Source organism: Centropristis striata, chromosome 22 (assembly GCF_030273125.1).
Source record: "Centropristis striata isolate RG_2023a ecotype Rhode Island chromosome 22, C.striata_1.0, whole genome shotgun sequence".
Classification (NCBI taxonomy): Eukaryota; Metazoa; Chordata; class Actinopteri; order Perciformes; family Serranidae; genus Centropristis; species Centropristis striata.
Window position 1 is genome coordinate 15,659,899 of NC_081538.1, and position 12,480 is coordinate 15,672,378.

Here is a 12,480-nt window from a genome sequence, read left to right on the forward strand (position 1 = left end):
ATCATATTTGTCCAAACAAATGTACCTTTAGTTGTACCAGGCATTAAAATGAACAAGAAGTTGAAGAAAAAGGATGATCTAATACTTTTTTCCGTGACTGTAGAGAGGAGATAGTTAATAGATACACAGCATACTCAGTAAGACAAACCTTCTGTGTTGTTTTTTAAGCTTTGAGTGAATCATAAAAATCATTAAGCCAGCAAAAGGCATGAACACAACATTGATATCTTAACCCTGGAGTCACCAAAAGCACCACATCACATCCAGACTAGAAAACAAAGCAGCGTGGAGCCCTACTATAAATTTACCTCTCAAGTTCTGGCTGTAAACTCCATGAGGCCAGTTTCAGTTTGATGATGATATACCAAGTAAAACTGGAGACAAGCTCAAATATATTTAGTATGAAATGATAGAACTGGATGTAACCCTCTTATCAGTTATATTTGCAACCTTTGTTCACATTTGCAACATTTAAAATTCTTTATTGAGCATGATAGTGTTTAGAAAGTGAAAAAAAGACTAAAAATCACATTTTATGTTGGACTAAAGGACTAAAAAAGACACAAAATGACAAAAAAGACACAAAATTACCAAAAAAAGACACAAAATGAGAAGACAGAATGACCAACAAAAAAACCCCACAGAAGACACAAAATGACTAAAGACGCAAAATGACTATAAAAATACACAAAATGACTAAAAATGACACAAAATTACCAAAAAGACAAAATGAGAAAACAAAATTACCAAAAAAAATTATTAAATAACTGAAAAAGACAAAAATGACTAAAAAAGACAAAAAAAAGACACAAAATGACTTACAAAGACACAACATGACTAAGAAAATACACAAAATGACCAAAAGCTAAACACATAAGACACAAATAAAATAGAGTCACACTAGAATAAAAACCAGAGTTGGATGACAGGATAATAATAATAATAATATTTTTTTATTTATAGAGCGCTCTTCAGGGTACACAAAGACGCTTTACAGTTAAAACAGTGAAAATGCAGTTAAAGATAAAACAAACAATTAAAATCAACAACAAAGTTCACACATTAAAAGCAGTTCTGAAGAGGTGAGATTTGAGGAGTTTTTTGAATGTGGATGGATCTGAGCAGTCTCACACAATCACAAGATCACATTTATGTTGTTTTTTCTTGTTTTTCATGTTGATCCAATAAATCAAAATAAAAAAAATCAATTATAATCAGGTGATATAGGTGAGGCTGTGCTGAAAGAAATATATACCAACATGGCATTTAAACATTTAAGTGGTGTATACAGGCAGGATGAAAAGGATTCAAAAATGGACAAAATAGCCCAAAACTCCATAGAGTTAAAGTTAAAACAGTTCTCCCACCCTGTGCCCATCCCTGTACCACGACTGCAGCATCATTTTCAGTGTTGTGATCTGTGAACTTTCCCATGCAGCGGGGTACACTGTCCAGACAGAGCACTGTGCATCTCTATAAAAGTGCAGAATAACACCTCTATGTTCCAGTGCTGAAAAGGCCAGTGGCAGCTCCAGTCTTCTGCTAGATGACTCTGTATCCTAATAAATCAGCAGGGTGGATCCCGGCTCTGCTTGCCACCACACGCCGTTTGAAGTGGAGCCCGGCGGTCGCTTGCCAGGCCTCCGCTCAGTCCCCTGTGGTAATGACTCAACTGGCCAAAACACCGTGCCACGCCCCACCTCACCGCCAAATCCTGGCCAAGAAGCTGGGTACACGCAGAAAAGGAAGGGCTTTAAAGGCTTCTCTGCTCCGGGTAGTGGTTCTGCATTGAACATGATGAACCCAAATGATTATGTCTCAAACCGCCAAAAACAAAAAGGAAAGGAGAATGTAAAAACCCTGACACATAAAAACAGAGTTTAAATGTTATTTCAATTCTTCGGATTCCCTGGATTCATTATATTCAAGCATGCATAAATCAATCCGGTTAAAGGTTTTACTTTTACTTTGCGGTTTTAAATATCTCTACATGAGAGGATTTAACATCAGGAAGGGTTTAACTAAAGGGACCTGAATGGGAGTCGGTCAAGGATGGTTTGGCCGTTCATACAACATCTATGTCGTGTTTTATTGGATGGAACTTTTATATACTTTTATATATAAAAAAACCTGCACTTTCGCATACTGTAGCAAAAAAGAGTGGGATTTTCACACAGTGCATGTAACAGAAAGCAGAACAAAAATATGCAATTTTTCCTCCATAAAATGTCTAAAAATAACAAGACATATGTTACATATTTTGTTGATTATCACAAATGTTTCCAACAATGTTCAAACCCAGAGAAATCCATCATTAATCAAGCCGCACGTGCCGGTATGGAGGTTGGCTGCCTTAAGCTGTCATAAATTTACTTATTATCCAGTTTTAAGCCATATGTTTACAATACACTTAAAATATTGGTTGCTTCTATTTAAACCAGATGAAGATATTTTAGTCAACAGACGTCTGGATTATAAGTTATCACAGATACAAGCTGAGCAAATAGCAGCAGCTTGGCTAGCAGCCCCTCCGGGACGTCCTTTGTCTGCCGAACATCATCAGAGAAACACTGATTTTTAACGTGAAATTGCTTAATTAAGTGTTTTGACCGGTTTTGAACAATGGGTTTGTTTGTTTTGGAGAAGTGGAGACACCTGTGGATAATTCTGCTCCTGGTAAAAAACTGAATGATGAGCACTGAAGGAATCCTAACCAGGAGAAACTGACTACAATGATGGGGATAGTGGTGAATAGGGCTGGGCAATATATTGATATAAAAGATATATCAATATATTTTTAAATGTGATATGGAATTATACCGTATCGCATATATCGATATAGTTTTTTTTATTTCTTTATATATAAATGCTGCCCTTACTAGGGTTTGTCATATTTAGTTATTTTGTAATGTCCGTTATTCTTTTCTCATATAAATATATTTATTTATGAAAATGATTGGCCTTTTTATTTCATAGGCTATTTTTATTTCATATATTTTTTTGTTTGAATGTGCACTTTGTGGAGCTTTGATTTTAAAAAAATAAAAATAAAAATAAAAAAAGCTCCTGTTATACAGTATTTATGTTCACTTAAATAAACAGTTTCAATAAAACTACTTGTGACATGTCATATTTGACTCTGACTAAACATTTGCTCTCACTTTGCCATAAAAATATCGGGATATATATATCGTATATCGATATTCAGCCTTTATATATGACTTTTGGTCCATATCGCCCAGCCCTACACACACATACACAGTCCACTTTCACACAGTGAGCGTATGTGAGCGGATCAGCTGTGAACATCACAAGAGTCAGACTGAGCCAGAAAGCAATGAGGCTCATTGGCATAAAAAGCATATTACCTCATATAAAAATGTGCAAATAGAACCGGAGCACAGAGACGCAATTTGCTTGGCAGCACAGTTAGGGATGCAATTCACTTTTTGCGGGTACTTTGAGAATTATACCGTTTGGTTTTGCCTTATTTGTGCATGTTTAGCCGCCACAAAAGCCTCGCAATCCTTTTGTGAATTCTCCCCAAAGTGTTTTGTAACTGAATTAATATATGCATTGGATTGTTTTTGTGCTATAGTCCACAAATTAACCAAATATTTATTTGCATGTGATCTTGTGCGCTGGTTGTGAAGTGTACCTTGTCCTCGCTGACACACATGTCATATTTGACTTTGACTGAACATTTGCTCTCACTCACGATAAAAATATCAGATATATATCGTATATCAATATTCAGCCTAAATATATCGGGATATGACTTTTGGTCCATATCGCCCAGCCCTATGGTGCAGACTCCCATGATCGCTTTGCATTCCCACATAGCACATATGTAGTTTACAAGTATAACTGTGACCGATTAACAATCACAAGTCAGTCATTTTTTATATCTATGGACACTTTTTAAAGACTTTGGCTCTGCAGAATCTTTTTTGTAGATCAAAGTGTCTTGTACCATGAAAGGTCACACAATTTCAATCTAACAAAACACACCACATGATACCTGTGTTTTCATGTTTACCTTGATTGCCCTTCAGGGACAAAGGAATTAGTTAGAATTGAATTCAACTGATGCCACCAATAAAAACAGCTTCACCCACTGAGAATGGGAGCCCTGTTAGTGAAATGAGCTGGTGAAGTGTTTGTTTGGAATTGGATCCCTGCACGCTCTCTGCAGCACATGGTCGGGCTCTGCTCAGCGTACACTGTGTACAAGAGGATCAGCACATGCATGCACGCCCGTCGCTGTGTTTACAGCCTGCGGCCGGGGCGCGGTGCAGCTGCCTCATCCACCACATCGGGCATCTGCATCCAAGCCAGCAGTGCCAGCAGCCACACTCCTGTGCTCCTGTTTGTTTTGGTCTTCAGGGAGGAGGACGGCGGGTCTCCGAGCCCCATGTGCTCTGTGGTTCCACAGTACACGTGTATGTGCATGTGAGCTCAAGTGGTGGGAAAATTGTTGTTTTTTTTATTATTTGTATATGGCAATGGATGTGGTCTGTGCCCTTCCAAGTCATACCCGGGGCAACATAATATTTACAGATGGAGTCACTTTTTATCTGCTACTCACTGGAAAGTCTAATTCTGGGTCCCTTTTGCCCATCAGAGGGTGGCACAGAAAAATAGCTCTCCGTTTGAAAGATGAGATTTGTGTTCTGAAATATACCTATTCAGTTTATCTACTGCTTAAATAGAGAACATTTTTCAACATTTTTGTCACCTAAGCCCTTAAAATGTAACGATACATCATCTCAAACTGCACAGCAAACTAATAAAGTTTCTCTTTTTGCTGTGGTTCATGTGATTTATCATCAGAGGGTTTTAAAAGAAAAAAATCTAAGTGAAATTCTATCCTGTCCTGTCCTGTTTTTCTCCATCTACAGGCTGATTAAAAACTACCCCACATTGGTTGTTGTAGCTCTATTGGAGGATTTAGTAGGACAGATCGAGGACAAGGGGCTTTCTAAAAATTATGATAGTGCATGAGAACAAACAGAAAGTCAGTGTCATGCTCAGTGCATCCGGCAATAAGTGATATTAAAGGCCAGCAGAGTTTTGTATAATTACATTGTCTGAACTCAACAATGGTGGGGGACATTGTTGTATATGTGCTGTCTGTAAAATGACTCATGGTTGCTGGCAGAGCACCACAGAGTCCATTACCACTGACATCATTCAGGCTCTGAACGCATCTAATCTTTATGATAACAGATGTAATGCTGCCATCTAGTGGGAGAGTTAAAACATTTAATTTCTGTCCTGATTGGCTGTTTTTCTGTCTGCAGGTGATGGACAGCTCCATGCCTCTCATTGGTGAGCATGTGGAGGAAGACAGACAGCTGATCACAGAGCTGGTCATCAATAAGATGGCCCAGGTGCTGCTGGGAGTTTCCACACCTCAGCCTTCCACTGTCAAGGTACAGGAGATATATAATATATACTAACACATCACATCTAACATACACTGACTTCAGATAAAATAATCTCTGCCCACTAATAACTTTTGTACAGTCCCTAACTTCAGTGTAACTTTTACCTACAGTCATGGAAAAAATATTAGACCATTGTTTTCTTCAAGGTCTTGTTCATTTTAATGCCTGGTACAATTAAAGGTACATTTGTTTGGACAAATATACTACCCTACAAAGTCTAACTGCAGGAACTACACAAAAGTTAAAACAGAGAAAAACTGATTTAAAGATTTTTAACATGTTTTAACCGGCCAGCCACATTGGTTATATGTAGATAAGTGATATGACAATTATTTCTACATATATTGATGATGTAATTGTTATGCTCAAAAATCATGACCCCAAAAATGTAGTTACTGTATTGCTGTAAAAGGTGCTAATGGTAATGATAAACAGAGTGCAGTAACTACAATGTATTCTTTTTTCAGCTTTTATATTTTTTTTTCAGTGAATGAACATTTTCAAATGTATTTTGTTATAAGTGTATTTAAAAGTGTTTAACAACTCTATTCAAAGATTTGTGTATTTTAGACATGTTATGAAGATGATCTAGATCTAGATAATAATTTCCCTTTCAAATAAACGTATAATTTCAATGTTTATGTTTAAATGAGTATATATATCCAAAGCAGACTGTGGTAAGTGCAATTACTGCTTGCAACTTTTGAGTTGGATTTTGTGGTTTTTATGTAATTATTTCTCTGAAATAAAGCAAAATTGAAATCTAAAACTTTGCCACAAGATAAAACGGACATCAAGGAGTTCATTTTTAGTTATAACTCAATTTCAACCAAAAATGTAGTTACTGCAGTTAGGTTTTGTAGGGCAGTATAATGATAAACAAAACAAGCTCAAAAGAGTTTAATATAAGAGCTGATATCTAGACATTTTCCATGGTTTTCTTGATAATAATTTTGGTTATTATCAAGGAAAGCATGGAAAATGTCCAGATATCAGCTCTTAAATTAAACTCTTATGAGCTATTTTTGTTATCATTATATTTGTCCAAACAAATTTAGTTGTACCAGGCATTAAAATGAACAAGAAATTGAAGAAAACAATGGTCTAATCCTTTTTTTCCATGACTGTATATTGCCCCAGGGCTGAAACCCTGTCAAGTCAGATTTTTAACCAAGAAATAACACTTTTGAAGGTATTTTAATGCAGTTATACATTTTGTCTAATGAAGCATTTTAAAAGTGATTCACTGTACTGATCCCCCTGTGTCATTCTCCGTCCACAGACCACACAGCCCAGACGAGGTAGGGGATCTGTTTTTGTTTTGAATGTTTTATGTTTCAGTGTTATTTTAGAATTGAACTACTAATCTACATGTCGTGTGTGTGTGTGCCTACTGCAGGAGGACACCGCTCTGCCTCCGCCTCTCCATCCCAGTCAGCCCAGGGTTCACCTCAGAGAGCCCGATCAGCCACCACCTCACCCAGCCAGGCCTTCCAGCCTGGTCCCATCCCTGCCACCTCCGGGCCTGGAGCTCAGAAACAGTCCCCGCAGCTCAAGTATGTCCACACTGGGCTCCATGATACCCTCAGTATCAAATTAACCCTCTGAACCCCAAGCAGTTTAAGGGTGTTTATTTACCCTGTCACATTTTACTCACTGTGGCCTTGTTTCTCACTGAAATATATAAGCCCTGTACTCCTATGGGAACAGATCAATCGTGGCTAGAAGTAAGTAGGTTTCAAAAATGTATTATAAAATCTACACTACAGGCCAAACGTTTGGAAGCAAGATCAAATCGATACAAAAAAGATCATAGTTTCATTGCTATACTTTGCAACAAAATAAACATGATTATTATATAAAGAGTCACTTATTACATAGAACACATTTTGACTATATTTATCAGGTCTTTGGTTTTTTATTGCTTAGACTTTGTGTATCCTTCTTTCCTTTATGTATAAATCTGAACTCTTGTTTCTTTACTCAGCTGCTTCATTCTAGTCATTTCTGTGGTAGTTTTATCAGAAATATGAACACAGTTGAGATTTATTGGGATTTTTGTATCCAAGCTCTCAAAAGCCAAAGAGCTAAAGTGAATAATGCAAACTGTGATTTGTTTTTTACTTTTGCACTGAAGTTGTAACTCTTCCAAATCTTCTCAACCCTAAAACTAAGCCCTACTTTTGTTTTCTTAACATTTATTCAGCAATGGTCTGGTACCATAAATCTATATAAGGTAAATTGAGGAAAATTGTTCAATTCAAAGAACTGATCATTACTGATCATGCAATAAACGCATCCAAAATCCAAAGAATACACACTGGTTCTTAAGGTAGCCATTGTGAACAGAAAATTTAAGTTGCTTCCAAACTTTTTGCCTGTAGTGTATATATTCAACTTTTTTGCACAAAAGTATTACCAATAGTTGGGAATTTGATTCTCCACATTTTGGTCACATGACTTGGTCTCAGTTGAGTTATTAATATCTTCCCAGTCATGCTGAGAAGCACCTAATTTAATGTATTTACAGAATCTGTTTTGTGCAAACAGTGAATTTCTCATTGAATTTAAAATACAGTGATTTTGATGAAATTGCACTATATTAAGCCTTGATTTGTTGTTGTTTTTCGTCTTGACAGAAGCATTTGTCACACAAAGACCATCTGAAATTTAAAAATTCTTACTATAATTTCTGATTTTGATAAAAAAGGTGAATTTCGGTTGTTTAAACCTGCAAATGGGTCTTGAGGTTCGGAGGTTAATGAGCCAAATCATTATTTTAATTATTAAATGTGTACTCTTGTCAACTACCGTTCTCTTTACTGTGCAGCAAGTCCCAGTCGCTGACCAACACCTTTACAGAGACATTACGAGGAAACGTGACAGATGACGAGGCCAAAGCTGAGACCATCCGCAGCCTCCGACAGTCCTTCGCCAGCCTCTTCTCTGACTAAAAGCCTCCCATCAAGCTTCCACTTTCTGTCTATTGTCAGGTTTGGAAAAAAATATCCTGACTGGTTAATCCTGTTATGGAGTCTCCCTCCTCGTCAGAGCCTCAGCTTCCTGTTCCTTCTCTTTCCTTCTCACTGTTTGTGAAGTTTAACACTTGGTGCAACCCGCTGTCCTCAGATCAATGACTCATCTATCACTAGAAAGGCCAAAACAATTTGGAGGTCTAAAATGAACACCAAGACATTTAAAAGCTGATGTGTTTGCATTGGTCATCCTATCAGGAGATGTTAGAGATGTAGGGTGTCAGCGCAGCACAATCAAACCAGATCCCATTCAAATTTCTACAACTTTTACTCAGCTTGATGAATATTAGTGATGTGCCAATGAAGCCTCATGAACCATTGTCATTATTTTCTGAGCCCACTAGATGGTGCTATTGGTTTAAAGAAAAAGGCTTGAGTAAGGATAATTGGAATTCTAGTGGACTCAGAAAATAATGAAAATGTCTGTATCCTCTTCACTGTTCATGCCACTTAAGAAAAGTTGCAAAAATTGGTCCATATACAGGTGCATCTCAAAAAATTTGAATATCATAAAATAGTTAATTTATTTATGTCAGTAATTCAATTGTGAAAAAAAAGTGGAAATAACACATAGTATAGATCCATTACACACAGAATTAAACATTTTATGTCTTAATGTGTTTTTAAGACCTAATATTCAGTGTCTCAAAATTTTTTTACAAAGGACCAATTTTAAAAAGTATGTTTAATATGGAAATATTGGCCTCTGAAAAGTCTCCATCTATATGACTCAATACATGGTTGGGGCTGTTTGACTTCAACTACTGGAAATGGACTTTTCCATCATATTCTAATGTATTGAGATGCACCTGTATGCATCACTAAATCTGAGAGAAATGATCTTACTGCATGGACAGATAATTTCACTTGACAAGATTTCTTAAATTCAGATTATTAAATCTAGAAATAAGCATGTTGAACACTTAAAATAAGAAATTAACTCTTAAAACAAGATAAATTAAAGCTGCAAGCAGCGATGAACTGGCCTGAGCAGAGTGCACTGACAATTATTTGTTTCTTACCAAGATAAAAAAAAACTTTAGATTTAGAAGTGTTATATAATTTATCTTGTTTTAAGAGTTAATTTCTTATTTTAAGCGTACAACATGCTTATTTCTAGATTAATAATCTTAATTTAAGAAATCTTGTCAAGGTAAATTATCTGTCCATGCAGCAAGATCATTTCCCTCAGATTTAGTGTTTTTATCTGGTTTTTAGACACACCTTTTTTGCAGTGTGTCATGTTGTCAGTCTTTACTCTCCTCATACCCATAATCCTTTGTGTTTTATTAAACTGCAAAGCCTCAATCACGAGACATTTTCAGGCAACTACATGCTGTATTTGGCATGTTAAAAGGGGAAACAGAGTGGAAAAAGCATCAATAAAAATATACAAATCCCCCCCCTAGATCAGAAGTCAACTGATGGCCTTTCTAGTGATAAATAACTGCAGTAAATAATCATAATGTATCTCATAATGCTCGGTAAATAGTCGTTATTCTGCATTCTGTTCGTCCAACCAGTGAAACTGTTCATGATTGGGTCATGTCTTATTTGTTTATATATATATATATATATATATATATATATATATATACTTATTCATTTATTAATGATTTTAATTGACTCACAGCTTCCAAACTGTTTTCAGTCGCTACGGCAATACCCTTATCCGAAACTGTTCCAGTAAACTCATGAGAAATGTACTGAATCCTCACGGTTCACCAGCGATTTTGAGCATCTTGCCAGCAGCAGCCGCATTTCTCAGACATCCACATGCTGTAGACACATATTGGCTTACGTAGTGACTCCTCTATCTAACATTACCAAAGTGCTTTTTAATAAAAACAGAAAAAATCCCCCCTGCACTGGGTCAAGAAAACAATCAGGCAGCGGTAAACCACCTTTAAGCTTCACAAGGTGCAAAATGCTGTACTGGCTTACAGCCATCGTCTTCCATCACAGCCCAGATCTTCCCCTGCACTTCTCCTTTTTTAATGTTTCGTGCTTTGTGAATAGCACTGTGGTGTATTTTCTGTGGGGGATTCGTGTCATACCTGCTACTGCTGTGTGTTTAAAGGCGAACAGTGAGGATGTAATAATTTTAATGTGCTTAAATTTCCACTGAGACAGAAAAATATTTGGTTTTGAACATTCATCATATATCTTTATTCTCCTTTATTTCCTACAGCCAATGATAATTTGTCATCAGCTTTTTTTGTTTGTTTGTTTTTGGTCCAATGGTGTGTACGCCAAGGTTATAATAGTTTTGGATTTTTCATTAGTTTTAGTTTTAATTTCGAGGTGATTTTTTGTTTTCAGATTCAGTTAGTTTTAATGAGTTTTTAGAGTGTGTTTGCTAGTTTTAATTTGTTTTTTTATATTTTTGTGAAAATGCTAAGTTTTAGTTTAGTTTTTATTAGTTTTAGAGTGAGTTTTAGTTTTTTTGTAATGTTGGGTCCGAGATTCAAAAAACAAAACACTATAAATGTTGCCTTTATTTCCTTTGTCTGATCCATCTCAGCCCCAATAAGTTTATTAAGTCATAAAACCAGATGGATGAAATAGATTTCATATCAACCAACGAAAATGAAGGATATTTTCACTATAATTTAAGTTTGTTTTAGCTAGTTTTGTAACCACACAATACAGTTTCAGTTAGTTATTGTTTTTAAAAATATATATATTTTTGTTTCAGTTAACGAAAATGTTTTTTCAATTCTAGTTTTCATTATTCCGTTAGTTTTCGTTAACTATAATAACCTTGGTGTATGCAACATCGGCAGTGGTAGCAGCCAAAGTATTTAAATGTTAAGTGAATGTCATCAAGGAGTCCAACTGGTCCAACACAAGTCATGATCTCATGATCTCTCTGAGTGCTGCAATTTTCTGATAATTTCGTAGAAAGCTTGAAACATAGATGTAATTTAGTGCAAATTATACCAAACTAGAAAGGTACTCTGAGAATGCAGACCTCTGTCAAGGCCATGCTCTATCTTGCAATGTTAATGAAAGGGAAAAAATAATTTATTTATCTACTCCTGATTCAGATTCACTGCTTTAAGTTTCATGAAATCCGGCCAGTAGTTTTACTGTAATCTAGGGCTGCAACTAACGATTATTTTCATTATCGATTAACTGTCGATTATTTAAACGATTAATCGATTAGTTGTTTGGTCAATAAAATGTATTAAAATATCACTCAGTGTTTCCCAAACCACAAGATGACGTCCTCAAATCTCTTGTTTTGTCCACAAACCAAAGAGATATTCAGTTTATTGTCGTAAAGGAACAAATAAACCAGAAATATTCACATTGAAGAAGCTGAAATCAGAGAATTTGGACTTATTGTCTTTAAAAAACTGCTCAAACATATTATTCTATTATCAAAATAGTTGACGATTAATTTAATAATCGATTATTGTTCGATTAATTGTTGCAGCTCTACTGTAATCCTGCTGACAGACAAACCAACTGAATGGAAAACATGACCTCCGTGGCTGAGATAATAGACAAAAGTGCCCAGAAATTATTTTTACCATTTACAGTATAAGCGGTTGTTGACGTTCAGAGGGAATTTCCTTAATGTTCAAAATAGTCATTAAGATTTAATGACGAAAGATGATCTTTGTTTGGTAAAGGACCAACTGAAGTCTCGATTGTCCTAATTAACACTAAAGTACATCTTTTACAAGAAAAGTAAATCTTCTATTTCAAGGAAATTATAAGAAATCTCAAAATAAATTGTTGTCCAAAAATAATCCTGTTTTCCCACAGTTTCAGCATTCAGCTTACAAAAGGAGATATTGAATATTTGGCTTTCCATGCAGAGAACAATCACAATCTAATATTGTGTACATTTTTCCTATTGGAGAAAAGTGTCTGCCAAAACTGAATAAGCCTAGATTAGAAGGGACCTGGTCAACAGAGAAATGTTTTTATATACAATATATATATTCCCTCAAATGTTTATTACAAATACCCAAATCAATACA

At 35.7% G+C, this 12,480-nt stretch overlaps 1 protein-coding gene across 1 annotated transcript in view; it reads left to right on the plus strand.

Annotated features, from left to right (window-relative positions):
- Positions 1–8,746, plus strand: part of LOC131960997 (synapsin-3-like) — a 176,693-nt gene extending 167,947 nt beyond the window's left edge. Inside the window, exons 11-14 of the mRNA XM_059326271.1 lie at positions 5,304–5,435; positions 6,733–6,751; positions 6,850–7,006; positions 8,281–8,746. Coding sequence (XP_059182254.1) covers positions 5,304–5,435; positions 6,733–6,751; positions 6,850–7,006; positions 8,281–8,404 — 432 coding nt within the window. The 3' untranslated portion in view covers positions 8,405–8,746. The remainder of the gene's footprint in view (positions 1–5,303; positions 5,436–6,732; positions 6,752–6,849; positions 7,007–8,280) is intronic.
- Positions 8,747–12,480: the final 3,734 nt, after the last annotated feature.